This window comes from Heteronotia binoei, chromosome 16 (assembly GCF_032191835.1).
Source record: "Heteronotia binoei isolate CCM8104 ecotype False Entrance Well chromosome 16, APGP_CSIRO_Hbin_v1, whole genome shotgun sequence".
Lineage (NCBI taxonomy): Eukaryota > Metazoa > Chordata > Lepidosauria > Squamata > Gekkonidae > Heteronotia > Heteronotia binoei.
In genome coordinates, this window is record NC_083238.1 from 45,684,570 (window position 1) to 45,705,500 (window position 20,931).

The window sequence follows — 20,931 nt, forward strand, 5'->3', positions numbered from 1 at the left end:
GACTGTTTAAAATGGAACACCACCCTTCACAAGCATTTATACATGGGAGGAAGGGAAGAAAGGACCATAATTCCATTTCCATTGAACTCCTTTTAGGGAAACATGCCCAAGACTGCAATTTTAAGTGAGTTTAACTAGAAATAGTTCAGCACTTTCACTGAATTTAAAAAAAATACAACTTGGTATTGGCAGACATTCCTTGAGAATGAGATTTTTCTGATTGTCAAGCTCTGCAGGCAGCATATATTGCTAAAGGTGGAAGCGGCTTTTCAAAACCCGGCAGAGGTCAGAGTGCCAGTGCTGATGGAGACAGTGGCATTTACAGGAAAAGATCAGCCCCCTTTCTTAGATGCTCTGCCCCACCCCATCCCACCCCTCCCCCCACACATAAGACCAGCAGCTGCATAAACATGGCTATTTTCTATACAGGCACAAAATAGCCATCCCCGTTCTCTTCCAAATTGGGAGCAGCTGAAAAATATCAAAGGGAGGAAAACAAGAGTTTCTTCAGGTGAGGGATTTGCACTGGGGCTACTTCCCTATAATTTGTGCACTTAACAATCAATAACAATTAGGGACAGGCTCGCGGCTGATTTAATGCTGCTCCCCAAAGTCCTCGTTGCCCCCTTCTTCCCCCCTAACCTCTACCCTCTCCATCACGTCGCAGAAGTAGCTACTGATTTGTAAAGCAAGGACTTTGCCTCGCGACAGTCCTCCTCTATCATTACCTGTGAATGGATCAGAAGCACTTCAGGTCTCCTAGTTAGCAGAACACTTACGGCACAGGAGTGCTCAATTAAAGCAGCCCTTTCAGGCAATTATTGAGCATTACAGCCGCTTAGAAACAGAAAATAGCACTCCCCTTTACTCCAAAAGAGTGAATTTTTTACCCTTTCTATCGGGGCTGCATTTTGTGTGTGCGTCTATGTGTGTGTTTTTAATGCGGTATGCTGCTGCAAGCCTACATAGGTTGAAGCTACTTTGTTTTAATTTTAAGTTTTTCAATTAAAATACAAATAATAACAACCAATACACAAATAACAGTCTCTTCAATACAGGCAAGTAAATGTACATGACAGTGTTAATGTTTTAGCTGGTTTTCAAAACATTAACTAAAGTCTTCCTACAACGACCTAAAATAGGGCATAAGTTTTAAAGTAAGTCAATAACAGCTTAGATTCACTTTCAAAAGTATAATAAGGTTTTATTATAATTATTAACTGGGAGAACTTTTTGTTGTGTCAAGTAATCAACCATAGGATACCCAGGGCTATTTTCCTAGCAGGAGCTCCTCTGCATATTAGGCCACGCCCCCTGATGTAACCAATCATCCTGGAGCTTACAGTAGGCCCTGTACTAAGAGCCCTCTAAGCTCTTGAAGGATTGGTTAAATCGGGGGGGGCGTGGCCTAATATGCAGAGGAGCTCCTACTAGAAAAAGAGTCCTGAGATACCATATTTTAGGATACCTGTTTTGTTGTTCAGTTCAAATATGGGTTTTCAGCTATCTTTCCTAAAATAAAATGTTCCCATAACTTCCTTCTCCATTGCTACATAGGTTGAAGCTACTTTCAAGGGGAAGGGAGATATAAACTGAATGGGGGTGGCATATGATCTGCATACAGAAGGTTCCGAGTCCAATTTCCAGCATCTCCAGTTAAAAAAAAGAAGATCAGGCAGCAGTTCCAGCAGCGACTTTTTGCCAGAAGCCCTGGAGAGCTGCTGCTGGTTGAAGCTAGAAGGGACAGTGGTTGGGCTCTGCAGGAAGCATCTGCATTTATTCTAAAAAAACTCTTCCCCAACTCAAAACCATTTATTGACAACACTTCCAGTTTACATCCCTAAACATGCAGGCTGCCTCCTTCCTTGCTATAAATGAAATTTGTCCCCTTTGACACACTTTTTATCATCATGTGAGTTTCGTACATACTTAGGAGGTAAACTTGCATCTTGGGCTGAATGCGTCTGAAAGCCCAAAGGCAGAAGTGTTTTGAGCTGATAAATTGAGAAGCCGGCACTTGCTATGTTTTCGGTGATTACCGAGTTGACAGACAACACCCCCCAGTTACTATTACACTGGAAATTATAATTTATCATCATTTAAAATTTAAATGAACGAGGAGGACCGAGCGCAACAATGGACTGTCAAAAGGGTTGATTATTCAGATTATTTTGTTAAAGGAGGTAAAAATACCGGCCCCTCCGCTGCCCTTTGCTGCATTGTTACCGAGCCCTCAGTTGTCACACCTTCCCGGCAAGATATCAAGGCCCTTTTCTGCTCAGAGCTGAATTGAGAGGGAGGGGAAAACTCTCTGACAATACTGTGTGACGGCTGTACAATGGGCGATGAAGAGACTTTTGGCCTCACAGGGGGCAGGGAGAACGGCAACAGGAAAATGGACCAGATGTGAAAAGAAGGAAAAGGGACTGAACTCTGTCCCCAGCATTCAACGCTCTGAGAGCAGGTGAGATTTGTTCTATTGCTGAAGTTACTTCTGTGGAGGGTCATTCTATTGCCGGCCTGACCACTTAACTTTTTTAAAAAACAATCCTTTGGAAATTTATTCCTGAGAAGAGAAAATTGCTCAAAGCAGAATTGCAATCAACATCTTGTTAAAGTAGTACAGGAGCAGACAATTAGCCAAGGAAAGGGTAGAACCCTTTAGACCACAACTGACTGAATGGAGGACAGAAGGAGATCTGGGAGACTGCAGAGCTTAAGTGAACTGACTGCGTTCATTCTTTGATGCTGCTGAGAAACCTAAAGCTGAAGAATGGTTGCCAGTGAGGTCAACTGATGGCCTAACTACAATTCTTCTTGGGTTTCCCCTGAGTCTGTGCAATTGGACATGAGTGGTAAATTCCACACTAGGAATTTAATTCCTGGGTGCATGTGGGCACGACTTTCATGATGGCGGCAACAGCTCCAGGGTAGACAACTCCATGCTGGAAAGACCTCCTCCGCTTGAGACCTTGGAGAGCTGCTGCCAGTCAAGAGCAGACAATAACTGGCCTCAAAAAATCCAAGGGTCTGACTTAGCGTGAGGCAGCTTCACATGTTCCAACAAGGCTTCAGAAAAGTGGGTGGCAACAGCAACATTATAGCTTTACTTAGGGCTTTTTTTTTTAGCAGGAACTCGTTTGCACATTAGGCCACACCCCCTGATTAAGCCAATTCTCCTGGAGCTCACAGTAGGCCCTGTAAGAAGAGCCCTGTAAGTTCTTGTAGGATTGGCTACATCAGAGTGTGTGGCTTAGTATGCAAAGGAGTTCCTGCTACAAAAAAAAGAAAGCCCTGGTTTTACTTACGTCTTACAGGGTAGCTCCTTCCAACAAAGCAGCTGAAGCTTCTGTTCTTGTGGAATGCGCAAGAGCCAGAACTGAACATGAAACTCTTTCCAAGCATAACACGCTTTAATGATAAGAAAAACCTTCCTTGTTTATCCGGCTGCCTTCTGTTCGCTCCCCCCTAACAACGAAAACGGTGAGGATCAGCCCTGAACTTTTGAGCCCTCCAAACACAAACAATAAGGCCTTTCAAACATCTAAAAGCCTTTCCCTTTCATCTCCAGCATCTGGAAAACCCCCCAGCAGAACAGAATCCCGATTGAAGTGAGTATGCGAAACAATTTTTGGCAAAAAGAAGACAAACATGGACATGAAACCACCTGATCTGGATGAAAGCTGAGGAACAATCAAGATCATGGCAAAGAGAGTACTGAGAGCTTGCAAGCACAACTCAGACCTAGAGGGAGAAGCTGAAGGGAAAAGTGAGTCCGGTGTTCAAACAGCTTCAACGCCCATCTGAGGAGAAGAAGAGACAAAACTCCGCTGATGTTCCGGGTCTCTTATCAGAGGATGCACATTCAGTAAACCTTTCAAAAACATTCAGAAGAAGAATGTGCTTAGTTTGCTCAGCTGACTTCCTCTGAGTGAACAGGAATAGCAGGCAAACGAAGCTTAAGAAAATATACAGATAAATGGCGAATCCTTTAAGAAAAAAGCAAATACAAAATAAATCTTGTGTGTCGTGACACAAGCTCAACTTGCCTCTGAAGACACCCAATCCTTAAACCATTTCCACTTTTAGGAATAACATTTGCATGCATATAGCTTCCTTGCTTGTAAAAAAGACATCCTGCAGTCATCCTGAAAATTCCTCTAATATATGGCATTACTTCCCATGCTGAGAGATGAAGTGATTGAATGTTACAGCAGGGCAGATAACATCTTCTCTGATTAATAAGGACGGAGAACGTTCAAAATCTGCGAAACCAGCCTCTCATCAGCACCGTCGGAGTTGTAAATCATGGCTGCCTCAGCTGGTATGGAACACCTACGATATACTCCTGGTTTTTTTTAATGCAGCATTTTTGAGCATGAGTTGGGGCCAAAAAGAAAAAAAAGCACATAAAAGACCTGGAAGTCATCTCTTAGGGATAGCTAATCACAAGTCTCCTTTGTGGAAAGCTCAGTAGTGGAATTCTAGTAGGAGCTCCTTTGCGTATTAGGCCACACACCCCTGATGTAGCCAATCCTCCAAGAGCTTATGAAAAAAAGCCTTGTAAGCTCTTGGAGGATTGACTACATCAGAGGTTCACCCTTGACCCACACAAGTGATCCGACAGCAGATTTTTAGTAGCTTTAATATAGGTGGCCTTAAAAGTGATCTAGTTAAGACTGTATTATTCCCAAATAAATATTTCTCTGAAGAGACTGATCAGAGCAGTATCCAAGGAGGTGAGGGGATTCTGTTAGGTGTAGTAATTAAATGCATGGACTCTAATCTGAGAGAATCAGGTTTGATTCTCCACTTCTCCACATGGGTCAGTCACAGAAAGAGTTGCTCTCTCAAGAGCAGGAGCCAAGTTGCACCTTTAAGACCAACCAAGTTTTATTCAGAACGTAAGCTTTCATGTGCTCTCTAAGCACACTTCATCAGACGAGGGGATCAGGTATACCTATAACTATATAAGTTATATATCTATATATATAACTATATAAGCTATATACCTATAACTATACCTGATTCCCTTGTCTGATGAAGTGTGCTTAGAGAGCACATGAAAGCTTACGTTCTGAATAAAACTTGGTTGGTCTTAAAGGTGAAACTTGACTCCTGCTTTGTTCAACTGCTTCAGGCCAACACGGCTGCCCACTTGGATCTCTCAAGAGCAGTCCTCGAAAGAGTTCTCTCAGCCCCACCCATTTTCCAGGGTGTCTGTTGTGGGGAGAGGAAAGGAAAGGAGATTGTATGCTGCTCTGAGTGAAGGGCGGGGTATAAATCCAATCTTTCATTTTTCCTCTTTAGAAATGCACAGGAATTACTGCAGTGCCATTTTCTGTGTCAAGGCTTTTAAACAGGGCAAAAACTTTTGAGGAGAATGGGTTATTTGGGGTTTAACATTGCTGGTTTCAAACTGAGATATTTTAAATTAAGCTTTGCAAGCTGCCACAAGGTATGCTGGGATATAATATTTTAAGAAACGAACAGATTTTGGATATATCTGTGTGCATGAACTAGAGGACATATGGGCTCCACACACCTGTTTCACCGCAACTACCCTGCTTGTGTGGTTCTGGTGACAACAGCAGCCACACTCTCTACTGCTGCTTTCCCTGTGCTTGTGAGATGCCCAACAGAGGGTATGAAACACTGCTTCCTGCCCTCTGGTCTGGCATTGGACATTATCATGTAGCCAGGGGTCATTTTGCAGGAAAACAGGTGGTGGAGCTCATTAGCATAACTCACTAGCATATGCCCCCCCAGCCAAAAGCAACTTGATGCAAGAAAGGAGAGCCCCGGGTGAGCGAGGCTTGCTTGGGCTGGCTAGAGATCCAGCAAGCCCAAGCAGGCCTCGCTTGCCTAGGGGTCTCCTGGGCTGCCCTCCCCCCACCAAGCAAAAGGCCAGCAATCCACATGCCACCCAAAACACATAAGAAGTGAAGAAAGGGTGGCTTCCCCAGGGGTTAATGAGGGCTGCTGGGGGTGTGGCAAAGCCCCTGGTGCCCAGCTGGCTGCCCACTTTCCTAATCCAGGGATTGTTATGCAGCTGCACCTACTATTAATTGGAAAAGATAGGTGGGGAGGAGGAGGGGGAACCCTCAGAAAGGTTCAGGAGCTGTGCTCCTGCTGAATCTGAGGCCTGCATATAGTCCAACTCCAATGGATGGATGGAGTTATTATAAAGCCTAGTCAGTAAGAGAGCAGGAAGAAGTTGTTTTCTAACATCCCTCTGGCACCTCGTTGGTAAGACTTAAAACAGGGTGCCCCACACCAGTGGGGAATGTGATCACTGCTGCTGCTAAGCCACTCGCTCACTCACGGGTCATTCCCAGAAGCTGCCAAAATGCTCCCTCCCTCCCTCCCTCCCATTTCTCAGACTACAAAGTGGTGTGACAAAGCTGCAAGGAGGGGAGGGGGGTGCATTTGGGATTAGTACTACCTTAAAGTGCCCTGACCTGGATGGCCCAGGGTAGCCCGATCTCATCAGACCTTGGATGCTAAGCAGGGCTGGCCTGGGTTGGTACTTGGATGGGAATGCCACTGAAGTCCAGGGTTGCTATGCGGAGGCAGGCAATGGCTAAACTTTTGTTTCTTGCCTTGAACACACCCTGTGAAGTCACCATATGCTGGTTGCAACTTGATGGCACTTTACAAACATACTACTTAAAACAGGCACAGAAGCTAAAAGAGGAATATATGTGTGTGTGTGTGTGTATGTATATGTATGCATGTATTTAGAAGCATGAAGATACACACAGCAGAAAGAAAGACAACTACAGGTGTCAACAAGAACACTTTAAAAAGAACCATGTAGAAACAATGGATGGTTTTCAACAATCTCACCCCCACTCCCAGTCTTTCCTTAAACATCAGCACGGTAGCCAATCCAGGTGGCCTTCCTCTCCAGCACGCAGAGGGCTCTGCAGCTGTTTCCAGCTCACTGTCCTCTTAATCATTGTGGTGCGTGTTGTGCTCCTCCACTTCATGTGTTAAGACTTTCCATCACTGCCTTAACAAATCTTTTGCGGTAAGCAGCATGTAATCATTGCCGAGGGAGTTCTCCAGTGTGCTCCACACTGACCTCATGCTTATGAGGTCATCTGGTCAACCAAAGTCTTTAGTTTGATATATAGGGGAGGATGAGACCCCCGTGTCCCTGCTTCATCACGGTAATCATGGCAGGAAAGCTCTGGATTGGAAATGGTTTGGGAAGGTCTGGCAGTCCCACTCCTCCATCAGCCGGGTGTTTTCAATTGTTATCTATGTCTGCAAAGTTCTCTGTCAATATTACCGTCATGATTTTATCGTTACAGAAGCATGCATTTGAATGTCACAAGAGCTGCAAGTTTATTTATTTACCTAAAACTTCAAGAAATCTATTCTTCCTCTCGCAAAAATAGGGCCCAAGTGAGCTCATAAAGGCATCATTTAAGTAAGAAATAATAACAACATTTAAAAACCGTAGCTGTAGAAACCATCATCATGCGGTGTGGAGAAATGCATTTTATGATGCGGTTTGGGCCTGAAACAACTTCCACATTCAGTTTTTAAAGTTTTTTCTCTCTCCTAGCAGAGGATGGTCAGAGAGAAGGGAGGAAGACAATTGCTCTCAAGCCTTGCCCAAGTAGCAACCATCAATGCGTTAGAATGCTAATCCTGACATAAGAACATAAGAGAAGCCATGCTGGATCAGGCCAATGGCCCATCCAGTCCAACATGCTGTGTCACACGGTGGCCAAAAAACCCAAGTGCCATCAGAGACCAGAGACAGTGGAATTGTCACCTCATGCCTTAACTGGGAATCTGATACCTGCAATGGACACAGAGACTTGGGAGTGTGAGAGGCCAAACTGGGTCTTTCTGAAGGTTTCAGAAAAGGATTCTTTGGGCCACAATGAGTGGGAAAAGAGAGAGAATAAAATCCCTTGCACACAAACGGAGAGAATTCCCCATTTTGCAGGCCCATCTTGACAGATTACATCTAGAGGGAAGGAATTCTCAAATTGGAGCTCCATCTTGATAGCTACCATTGCCACAAGGAGCAAACAAAGGGTTGACTGTCTAGAGTAACACTCCACCACTATGGGAAGCGTTCAGAGTTTTTGTAATTGCTGAGTAAAAGAGCCTGCCTTAGAATAAGAGCAGCTAGGGCATATAAAGCGTGAGGAACAGGGCAACTGTGTGTTTCACTTTACTTTTGGACTCCTTACTCTATTGTGTGCTGAAAGTATGTGTGTGGACCAGGGCTTTTTTTGTAGCAGGAACTCCTTTGCATATGAGACCACACACCCCTGATGTAGCCAATCATCCAAGAGCTTACACAGCTCTTAGTACAGGGCCTACTGTAAGCTCCAGGAGGATTGGTTACATCAGGGATGTGTGGCCTAATATGCAAAGTAGTTCCTGCTACAAAAAAAAGCCCTGGTGTGGACATTTTAGTTTTAACAAATAGTTCTCTGTTCCAAAGAACCTACATCATTTAAGCACATTATTCAAAACGGGCACCAGGGAAGGGATGTGGTCAGTTGTATGCCACTCCTGTGGTAACCAGTCACTGGGCGGGTACTGGGGGGACATGGGCATTAGGTGGAGTCTTAGAACAACACAGGAAAGAAAGTTGGGAGCACTTGCCCTCTCAATTATTTTCCTAAAATGGCCAGTTGGTGGCAATGGTACTAAGAGAGAGAGAACCCCTCCAAGGATCAGATGGGCTGGGGGGACAGCATGGTTCCAGACCAGTGTGTGTGTTTGTGTGTGGGGAGGGGGGAGGGGGGGGGAGACTAGGGCAGCTCCTGGTGCCTACATGTTTCAGAGGGCCAAACAGAGCAGTCGTTGTGGAGTTTCACCAGGCATGGCATTGTGCTCCAGAGCGATATCAAAGCTCTTCTTCCAAGCCCCCAAATCCTCCCTATGATCAACTCAAAGTCAGACACACAAGCATATGTCAAGCTTGGGTCACAACATCATATAATGAACAATACATGCAAAATCACTTTGATAATGAGAAGGGGAAGGTATGCTGGGTGAAGCATGAAAGAAAACCTGTCGCAGATATCAATGATGGCAAAATTAGGCCAATGTTGGCAGCGTTTACTGTTTATTTGTTCAAATGGAATGCTAGTAAAAAAATTATAAGTTTTATCACTCATTTTCATGACATTTCATTACGATTAACATGGTCTTGCATTAAAGCTCCACTGACCTGCGCACATTAATTAGGACACCTATCTCTTACTATGTATATCTGGTAAGGTATGTTTTAGAGTTCGAGGGAAAAGGCTTCATGTGGCTGGCTTGAAAGATGGAAATATCACACACCTTTCCTGTTTGCACTTTCTGTATGCAAAGTGACTGCCCTATAAACACAATTTTTTAGCAGGTTCTCTTTTGAACAACTCTGACTATTTAATTAATCTTCAAGCCATTAACCATTCATTTAAAATGCCACTTACGAAATCTCCGTTTTGCACATTATCAGCTGGTTCACAAATAGCTATCCATGAGCAGGGGCGTAATGATCTCCCTCTCCCATTCTTACAGCTTACCAACTTCACAGACAATTTTGGCTTCTTAATTACGTACATACATATTAGCATTAAAAATTAAATGGCAGGTTGGAAAAAAAAAGAATGTGCACACACACACACACACACAAGTTAACATTCTTTTTACTGTTCTGACTGTTAAAGGAACTTGAGTCGTCTCTTGGCCCAAAAAATTACGTCTTGTTAAGGAATTATAGAGTTGGAAATTACGTCTTGTTAAGGAATTATAGAGTCGGAAGAGACCTCCAGGGTCACCTGAACAATGCAGGAAATTCACAAATACCTCCCCCTAAATTCACAGGATCTGCATTGCTGTCAGATGGTCATGCAGCCTCTAAAAACCTCCAAAGAAGGAGAGCCCACCACCTCCTGAGGAAGCCTGTTCCACTGAGGAACCGCTCTAATGGTCAGGACGTTCTTCCTAATGTTGAGCCAGAAACTCTTTTGATTTAATTTCAACCCCTTTTTCATACAGAGAAAGAGGTTGGATTTAGCCAGCTCATTCACTTAATCTCACTCAATTCCCTTTCCTGCTATAAGCCATGTCTCAGATGGCTTTTGTCCATGGAAGTCTGATGATCCCTAGCATAGGCTTTGGAGTGGTCAAAGGGGGATTTCCTCTCTTATCTTTTCATCATTGAAAAAGATAGCTGGATCTAACCTTTTGGGAAAAGGTATAATTGAAAGGAATCCATGCCTTTACTTTTGCACTTAGTATGATCCTGCGGAGATTAATGAATTGGGATCTAGGAATCCTAGGTTTAAATACCCACACAGCCATGACATTTGCTGCATTTATGGATGCTTAATTAAGATTTGGCCCAGATTAAACACACGTGCACACAGAGTTTTGCAATTAATCAGCAACCCCTAAATGAGAAACCATGGGTTGAAGTCTGCTTGCAAACTTTGGTTTTGTACTAATTATGGGTTAGCATGGAAATTATACTGATGAAACTGCAGCTGGCTGAAGAACACCACACAGATGGGAAGGCTACAAATTGGAAAACAAAAGCAGACAAGCCTTGTCCATTTAAAAGTTGGTTTTGGATCTAGAGCATGGCTAGTATAAACCAGGGGTCCCCAACCTTTTTGAGCCTGGGACATCTTTGGAATTCTGATATATTGCGGCAGACACAGTCACAAAAAGGTTGCCATAGGAGGTGAAGCCTGCCACAAAATGGTGAAACAGATTGCCTTCAGCCACACAGTGAAGATCCTTGTGCTGTGGCAACAGTTGCTGCCAAAGCAACATATTTAAGAATCTGCATAGCCAATCATATCTCCAATGCTCAGTCAGAAGCACTGCTGGACAGAAGCCCCACTTAGGGTTGCCAAACCCCTGGACTGGGCGGGGGTTCCCCTGCCCTGGAGGTTCCCAACTCGCTAGCCCACATTGGGCCAGTGGGAGGAACCTCCCCTGACGTTGCTGGTGCAATGACGTCACCTGGAAGTGACGTCAATGTGCCAGTGACACTGCACACTGGCCGCTGTAGGTGTTTCTGGGAAAACGCTCCAGCAATTTGGGAGGGAAAGCTCTATGGTACAATAGGTACCAGAGAGTTTTCACCTCCCAAATTGCTAGAGTGTCCGAGAAAACCACAGAGCTTTCCCGGAAATGCCTAGAATGTCTGGCATGTGGCATCGCTGGCGTGATGATGTCACTTCCAGTTGACGGCACTGCGTGTGCGAAAAAAGTCCCCCGCCGGAGGCTGTAGGGGACTTGGCAACCCTAGCCCCACTTGGCTGCAGCTGCTTCCTAAAAACACTTGGCAAGCACCAGAAAAGGTGTCAGTGGTGCCATGGAGCCCATAGGCCCAATGCTGGGGAATCCCTGGACATCTCAAGTGATCCATTGTTTTAAACAAGCTGCAGTTATACTTTCCCAGAATTGCCAATGCACAGTGCTTATTATTAGTGAGGCCTGATGCAGATTTATACCAATACATTTTCACACAGTCATTTGCCTATGTCAGCATTCAAAAAGAGGCAAACAACAAATTAAACAAATGTCTATTTATCCTACTAAATTTATTACTGCATCATTCATTACTTTTTTCTGAACAGAGATAATGGTGTTAGAAAATGATGGAAATGTCATGTGTCAACATCCATCTGTTCTTGCACACAGAAAAGCCACTTCTACAGACATTCGCAAACCGCAATTGACCTGCAAAAGTACTAACATGCAAAACAGTGCTGAGAGTAAGATGATAACGTACCTGGAAAATTTTGTCACACATTTTCATCACACCATTGCTCCAGTGAACAGCTCCAGTCGACTGTGAATGGCCACAAGACATGCATATATACTAGACATGTATCAATAAGAATATAGCCCATTTTCGAGTGCACAAACCTACACTAAAATAGCCTGAGCATAAGGAAGACTTGCTTTCATTGGCTGTCCCTTGCTCCTGGAAATTGTTGGCTTAGACTTTTGCACCGTGATTTAAATAACTCTCAAATCTTTGTAATGTCCCATACAACAATTCCAACAGGTCTGTGATTAAGTGGTGAGTTACCATCGCATGCTGGGAAGAAACACCGAGACCCAGATACAGTGAAACCAGACATACAGTTTGTTAAGAGGAATACTAAATATATCTGGGCTGACAAATTAGCAAAACTCAGTCAAAATAGTATCAAACATTTAGTGATGCCTTGTTTATGAGCCCTTCAGGGCAACCGGTTGACCGCTTTGTGAAACAGGATGCTGGACTAGATGGACCACCCGTCTGATCCAGCTGAGGCCTTCTTATGTTCGTATAGAGAACAATGACTTTGCTACAGCCTCAGTAGGGCGAGGCAGCTTGTGTTCAACTAGGTTAGCCTCTTTAGACCTCAGCCATTCAGGGGTGCTTGGGCCCAGTGGATGCCCTCCATAAAGGAATAAGTTGGGGCAGAGGGAGAAGAGAAGAAGGGGCTAGTTCTGTTTTCAGAAGGGATCCAGTGTAGGATTACTTGAAGGGGATGGTCCTATGGCACCTACCTCAACCAGGACAGTTTGACAGGATAACTCCTCCTTCTGTAGATCTTTAAGAACTTTGTAGAGCAGGGGTCCCCAGCCTTTTTAAGTCTAAGGGCACCTTTAGAATTCTGACATAGTGTGGTGGGCACTGTCACAAAATGGCTGCCACAGGAGACGGAACCAGACACAAAATGGCTGCTGGAGCTTATCGTCAGTCACACAGCAAAGATCCTTGTTCTGTGATGGCAGCTGCTGTTGAAGCAATATTTTTTTTTAAAAAATCTGCACACCCACTCTTGCTGGAGAAAAGCCACACCTAACCCTGCCCACTTTCTAAAAACACTTGAGCAAGATACCTAGATGCACTGCTCTCCGACCATCAAGGCCTTTCTGACAGTGCCAAGGTCCGCTTTTTACTCCACGGGAAACACAATTTTGTCACTACTCATGTTGCTTGCTTTTTACAGGTTGTGATCCAAATCAAAGAGGCTTTTATTCATGCATAGCCCACAGCTAGTTTATGTCATTTAACTTTTGCTGGTTTTTAAGATTTTATTATATTCTATAGTGTTACTGTTGGTTTTAAACTATACTGTATTCTTACATTAATGCCAATAAAGGTCTAATGAATGAATGAAAAACACTTGGCGGGTGCCAGGAATGGTGTTGGTGGATGCCATAGTGCCCATGGGAGTAACACTGTTGAAGAGCAATTTAGCCTACCAAAAATACGTCCCTCCATTTTCTAGAAAAAGGAAGAAACACACACAATCCTTAGTGATCCAGTGCTCATACACAGTTTACCACACACACACACACCATTCACGTACCTGAACATTAACCATAAATGACAATGTATGAATGTAGTCCATACTCAGAAATTAGTTGCAAAACACAAGAAAGGAAGAACAAACATTAGCATACTCAGGGAAGATGTGAACCAGCCTTCCGCTGAGTGAGACCTAGCTAAGTATTGGATGGGATTTTTCAGAAAAAAAGAGGTTTTCCAGCCCTATCACCTCATCTTTTTATACGAATAGCTAGGATTGAACTCAGGACACACTCTGCATCTGCTCTTGTAACTGAATTCTGACATTTCTTTAATAGATCTGAGTGAGGTTTCAAAGGGAAAGCTGAGAGGGGAAAAGAGATGAAACAGGCCAACCCCCAAAAAACATTTAGCCAAGAAAAATGTGTGAACCACAAAAACAGCAAGTCTGTCTCCGGTCACTGGAGTTGTGTTGAAATAGTCAAGAGGGAAGTTCAAACTGTAAGATATATATCAAAATTCCAAGAAGATCCTGACAACAGGTTAATGTTGCAGCTCATTTATTCAGGATTTCTTCTTTTCTTTTGAAGTCTACAGAAGCTTGGGGTAGTTGGGGACAAATAAGAACTAGGACATTAAATTAGGGCATTTTGCAAGGGGACTTGGGGCTAATTGTGAATCAGTTACTAGCTTCGCTGATCAAGCTGCAGAGATCCTTTCATTATAAGCAGTCTCATAATTTTATAAAATCATTAAAAGGATGATAATACATTCTTTATATGAAAAAAAAGCGATTGCTTGGTTCAATGCATGCGTTTTAATTCAATTCTCTATGGTAATGGCCCATGACTGGAATTCCTAGACTGAGATGAGATCATCTAAACTCTGTTTGTCGAAACTAAAAGTGTGTGTGTGTGGGGGGGAATAACTCATTTAAGTCATTTCTCAGGTCCTCACATCCTGCGCCACAGATTATGAGTCAGAGGTGGGAGAAGGGGGGGGGGGGGGAATCACTGATCTGAAATAAAATTAACTGTGAAAAGTCATGTGAAAAAGAACAGGAGCAAGAAAGTGAGGAAACTGGTGCATGATGTACCAAGTGCTAAACACTTAGCCTGGATATATGCGGAATTACTTCAGTTGTCTAATAAAAGCCTTGCTATGATTTTTCTACTCCTTGGTCTAGTGGACAAAGCTAAAACAGGAAACAAGATGGCATGCATAGCTTTGGGAAGGAAAGTGGCTCAGTGGCATGCTGGAAGGCCTCAGGTTCAATCCTCTACCGATTCCCCACTAGCCTTGTCCTGGTCTCGTGCTCCTCTTCTCTATGGCGCTTCTGTCCGATTCCCCACAAGCTGCCACAAAGCTGCAACTCACCCCGCCTCTTTTCCGCAGCAAGCAGAAACTAGTTTTCAGAGGCTCTTGCTTGCTGTGGGAAAGAGGCGGGGCAAGTCGCAAGCCCGCAGCAGCTTGTGTGAAATTGGACGCAAGTGCCATGGAGAAGAGGAGTGTGAGACCAGGACAAGGCTAGTGGGGAATTGGCCCTTGTTTCTGCTGGTTAATCTGACCAGGAATACGACAGACATCCTGTGAGGTAGGTGGGACTGAGAGAACTCTCCCAGAAACTGCTCTCTGAGCAGAACAGCTCTGAGAGAGTTATGCCTGACCCAAGGAAGAGTAGGGAATCAAACCCGGTTCTCCCAGATAAGAGTCCATGCACTTAACCACTACACCAAGCTATGTCTGAGCAGACAATATTGACCGGGATGGACCAGTGTCTGATTCAGTATCAGGCAGCTAGATGTGTGTTCATGTAATATGCCCCAGATATCTGCTTTGCCTACACTTGCAGATTTTGCTGGGAAAACAACAACAAAAAATCCCAAAAGCTGGACTGTTCCTGTGTTTTCTAAACACAGGAAGCCTAGTCAAGCACAGTATTTCTTATACTCCCTAATGCCAGGAGAAGCCTGCTTTCAAAATCTCCTGGTGATGGCTGCATGGTTGTGCTGTAAGAATGCAAGTTTCCCTTTTTAACTCATACAGAGAAAAAAAAAATACTGTATTTCTTAACACTCTACCTGGAAGCTTGACAGTAAGGATTAAAAATGGCTCCTTCCTCCCCACTTGCTTATTGGAAAGGCCCTGAAAGGTAATTCGTCTTGTGAAGCCAAGCTTTACGGTCTGCGTAAAAAGTGCCAGGACTTTCAGTCCTTCCTCCAACCTAATTGAAAGCGGATAATATCACACAACAGGGGAAATGTAAACTGTAAGCATACATAGTAAATCACCATATATGCTCCGAACGCTGGTTGCTAATGGGCACCAAGTGGTTGTGGGGGCCGAAAAAGCAATCCATACACTCCAGCCTTCGGAACCGTAGAACAACAACGGCTTCCAAGCAGGAAAAAGAAAACAGCTCACTCAGTAGCACAACAGCTGGATTGGAAGCAAGTCAACTCAGTCAATGTGCGAAACAGGAGCCGTTTTCAGAACAATTCTGATTTTATTGTGACCCTGCGAGAACAGCAGTGGTGCAAACACGGAGGGAACACATAGTTTCCTTTCAAGCAAATGCAAGATCCTGACTGTCTGCACTACAGTCAGTTGGAATGACAGAACACATCTTTGTAATCAGAACCATTGTTCTTTAGGTGACTGAGAAGACAATACGGACTAAGAATGGGCCCAAACTGAATTACATACATTCATTACAAACCAGACCCAGTTCATGGTTCGCAAGCCCTGGTAGTGCCCATCCCTATACTAATTTTCCTGGATGGTCAATGTCGTTTTGGAGGTTCATGAGGCTAATGGTGGGAAGTGTTCCCTTTAAATGGGTTTTGAGTTGACAGCGGACATGTGCAGGAAAGGAGGTTAAGCGGCAAATTTGCACAGTGCCCGCCTGCAAAACTTATTTAAAAGGAACTTTCCCTTTCAATGGATTTTGAGCTGACAGCAGGTGAGCATGCTCCACTGCCGCATGGTACCTGCTTCCCCTTAAATGGGTTTTGGAAGATCTCCTCCCTCCCTCCATTCTGCCAACCTTGAGGAGCGGCCACCAGCAGAAAGGAGGGAGGGAAGATCCACAAAGCACACAAACCCAAACCGGTTTGCAAAGCAGGGTAAGGTTCCCAGTTCGTGCCCATTCCTATGGATCAAGGGTCTGTGTCACAATAAAGCAAATTCAGGGCTAGATTTCACTTTGAGGAAGAGCTGGGGCTCAGTGGTAGAGCATCCCCTGCACAAACAGAAGGTACCAGGTTGAGCCTATGGCATCTCCAGTTAAAAACAGAGTTCCACAGTTCAAGGTCCACTGAAGTCAGTGGGCTTAGAAGGGTGCAGCTCTGTTTGGACTGCAATGTCAAGAATTAAGAGACATAAAACTAGTTTAAGATCACAACCATCTGTTCATCTGCCTATTCCGCTGACAAGTCTCCAACTTGCCAGCCTATGATTGCAATTGATAACAGCGCTCTAGTTAGGTTGCCAACCCACATGTGAAGCCTGGACTTCTCCTAGAATTACAACTGATCTCTAGACTGCAGAGATCAGGTCCCCTGGGGAAAAAAAGATAGTTTGAAGGGCAAACCAAACTCTATGCATGGTATGCCATACATTCTAGATGATATCCCTTCCCCATATTTCCCCCTCGACAAGACTTGCCTCCATATCTCCAGGAATCCCCAACCTGGAGGTAGCAACCTTACAATGAGGTGGTGCAACTGTTTGGAGTGCAGCAGCCAAAACATTTCTGTGCTTATGTGCACCAGGTCATAATGGCAGCTCATTTATTCTCAAAACCACTCTTCAAATTGGAATATGGGCTCTGTGCCATTCTGATACGTTTGGAAAATACACTCACACTCTTACATAAATAGGTTTGGGATAGGACTGTTACCTCTCAATGGGAGCATGCTGATGAGGCGGCTTGTTTATCCTTGCATAGAGTCCTTCCAAGTGGTCCTTATCCCCTGGCACTGGAGGGTTATTGCACCCGAAGTTCTCTGGAAGCGGCGGAGAAGATGGTCTGTAGGCAGTGACGGCTGGATACCTTTCGCGGAAGTGATTCACCCGTGCATAGTTTGGGTCCATTTCGTCATCATCGATATCAGGAGGCGGTCCTACAGGGCCGGTGGAATATTCATTGAGGCTTCTCACCTGCTTCTGCCGTAGCTCCTGATGCTTTGCCCCAATCCTGAGGGACCAAGCAACCAAGGTTAGCGCTTAGGTCAACATCCAATACACTAAGGAGCAACCCCATTTCACAAAACAACTCTCAAAACAGTTCCTCCTCCCCCTAAAAAACAAAACAAAACACAAGGCGCCACATTCTAAACAAACACCAGTTAATATCTTAGGGAACATCTGATGCTTTGTAATCATGCTCTGGAGCAAGCGAATTTGTCACCACAGGACCACCATGATTACTAAAGAAAAGCGCCTCCGTCTGCCGGGGTATTTGCAAACTGATGACACCTGCGTACCTGTCCCACAAACATAATCCCAAGTGGCATCAGAATGCACTACTGTAAGAATTCCGAAAGAGCCGTCTCCACGACAGGTCCCTACTAAATCACAGGTATTGATTTACAATGTTGATTTTGATAGATGACTGCCAAAAGTCTTGCTTCTCCCTCCCCCCACCCTGCATTTGAATTAATTGATCAGTGCACTTTCCCCATATCCCCCATGCAATTCCAAGATTCTCCTAAATAAATTAATTTATAAAAAGTGCATTAATGTGGGAACTGCAGGCTCGGTTGTCTGAAAAGTCAAGAGGAGAGGCAATTTGCTTGAGTTTTCTGTGCACCCCCCCTTTCTTTAAGGGGGGGGGACATCATACCTCATTATACAGAAGCTAGGGGCAGAGTAAAACAGGGAAGAAATGAATAGGAGCCTGACAGAGATGAATTGGTACATATAAGTGAATTAAAGACTATTACTGGCAGTACTCCACTGTGATAAAGCCTTAACTGGTATTACAAAACGGTGCTGCTAATCAGCGCCATTGTGTAATCTGTTGGGAATAAGAATGGTAAATTTTTTTTATTATTATTTTTTAAAATGCCCAGGTATGATTTCAAAACCTAGTGGAATCCGTACAATTCAACATTTGCTCTGGAACTGGAAACTTTAAACAAGGCGCTATTAATAATACACAACTTTTAAAAAAATGTTTGGCTGCCTCACTCTGTAATTAAAGAAATGGCAAAGATCACAGTGGCAAGATGAGCCTGACACAGCGAGCGCAGGAGAATGAAAAGCGGGAGGAAGGATTAAAGCACAAGAGCTGCCAATTAAAAAAAGAAGTCAGGATTTACCCACCATTATTAAATTCTGCAGCGCAGAAGCTTTTCCTGGAAGCAGATAGGTATAGAAGATGCATATACATATAGATAAAAAAAGACAAGAGGATAATAAACATTGTTAAACAGTTGCCTTTTGTCGCTAGGAAAATATCGATAGTAAAGCAGTGGCTGAGTAAGGAATTAGAAAGAAAAACAGGCTTACAGTAGAGGAGAGAGAAAATAACTACGGCAGAAATCACGGAGGACGGACAGAAACAAGGAGCGGAGATGTCAAGATTTAAGCAAGACTTTCAGCCAGTACCCACACGGCGCTAAGAATAAATGCAAAATCAAAGGAAAATCATTATGGCATTTAGTCCCCCTCCTATTAGCATGCGCCTAAGAAGGTAACATGTGAACTGGACAAATTAGAAGAACTTTCTAGCCCATGAATTTTACAATCTTACTTGGTGGTGAATGTCTTCTTCTTCTTCTCCCGCCCCCCCCCCCCCCCCCACTTGGGACATGTCACCATTTCAAACAGAGAATTTCCAGCTGGAAATTGCTTTAAATGTTGTTGTGGGAGGTCAATTCTGGTTGAGACCATCACAACATGGGGAAGCTCCTGCATCCCCTGCACTTTCATCGCTGAAATGGTGCTGGGGAGCACTATTTGCCTGTATGTTCCCTGGTGCCACTTTGGGGGGCAAAAGTTGGGGGCAGGATCTCTTCCTCCCCCCGCACAGGGATGGTCCTGACAAAAATTGGGCCCACCTGGCAATATTTTTTTTGGTTTTTTTGTGTGTGTCAATACACCTGGAAGTAATGTTAGCCTCTAGTGACTGATCCCTGCTAGAGGCCAGGAGGATATTCAGAGAGGTGGCTGAATAGAGCCTGCCACTGGCTCCTGACTGGGTATTTCAAGGAAGTCTCCCATGCAAGTACTGTCAACCTGCTTAGCTTCTGAGATCTGATGAGATTGGGCTTGCCTGTGCCATTCAGACCAGGGGCCCGTGGCAAATTTTAAAGGAGTTCCTGGTTGGGAACTCTCTTCTTAAAATCACAGTGAGTCTCTGGGGCAAATCCAGCAATGCCTGTAATGTTGAAATGGGCATACACCTAAAAAGGTAACGTGCGAATAAGATAAAGAAACAGGTTTGCAGCCCATTAATCCTGCAATCATATTGAGCTATAAGGATTTGATTGCCTGCAATTCTCTGTTGAATGTACACTCAATGGCAAACTTGGGTTTATTGTGACATGAAATGATATGAAGAAGAAAAACATAGATTTTTCATTAATCTTTGGCGGCGGGGGGTGGGGGGGAGGGACTGAAGAGAACACAGCTTCCCAGCTCAAGCATGGACAACAGAAAAACCCACGTGTGAAACGATCACCTGCAAAGTCCACAGATTTTGGCTTGGCTCAGCTGCCAGCTGTTGTTTGTGGCTGCCTTCTGCCCTTCCCCTCTTGCACGCTCAGTGGACCTGGGGAAGGGCTATGCACGCTGTCTTCATCTCATGCTTCGCTTTCCAGTGGGGGAAAAGCAATGCCAGAGACTCCCACTGCTCCCACCTGCTCTAAAGCTGTGAGCAGTAGCAGAGGGCATGCCATAAGTCAATCACAAATCCAAGGGATCTGCCAGAGGCCTCGGAAGAAATGAAGTGCGAAGTCCCCTGCTGTGCTGGGCTTCAGAGACGGCCAAAACTTCTGCTTACTCCAAGCCCAGTGCAATGTGAGGCCCCTTGCTAAGTTTCTCCATAATTATGAAAGTCTCTGTGAAGAGGATTCTGCTGGGCACCCCTGCCCTGCTACAAGCTATGACTGGACAAATTTCACTATCACTAGAGGTATCATAGCTTGTAGCTTTACCAAGGTCGGTAAAATGAGTACCCAGCTTGCTGGAGGTAAAGTGCAAATCTGGGGAAGGCAATGGCAAACCACCTCATAAAAAGTCTCCAAGAAAATGTCATTATGTGAGTGTGACGTTACCCCATGGGTCAGTAATGACTTGGAGCTTGCACAGAGGACTTACCTTTACCTTTGCGTTTTAATAATCCTAAATGTGCTTTTGAAAAACAATGATGGATTCTAGGGAGTAGATCTGTACCGTTTGCAGAGAGTGTTATTTTTCTGGTCAAAAAATACATCCCAATCTAATTGGGGGGGGGGGGCAATATAGTTTTTAAATCACTCTTTCTCAAAACAGGCCACGGTGATGTACAATATTTTTAAAACCCCATCAAATTAAAAGTAGCAAAAAATGAAAAAGCTGTAAAACACACCCATAACAGCAATCAAAACTACTTCAGTCCAATTCCACTGAAATCGCACCTGCTGCTGCCTGAT

At 44.3% G+C, this 20,931-nt stretch overlaps 1 protein-coding gene across 1 annotated transcript in view; it reads right to left on the reverse strand.

Moving 5' to 3' along the window:
• The window catches only part of PARD3B (par-3 family cell polarity regulator beta), a 769,788-nt gene that overhangs the window by 165,427 nt on the left and 583,430 nt on the right, over positions 1–20,931 (reverse strand). The window contains exon 20 of the mRNA XM_060256951.1: positions 17,193–17,489. Within this exon, the coding sequence (XP_060112934.1) occupies positions 17,193–17,489 (297 nt within the window). The remainder of the gene's footprint in view (positions 1–17,192; positions 17,490–20,931) is intronic.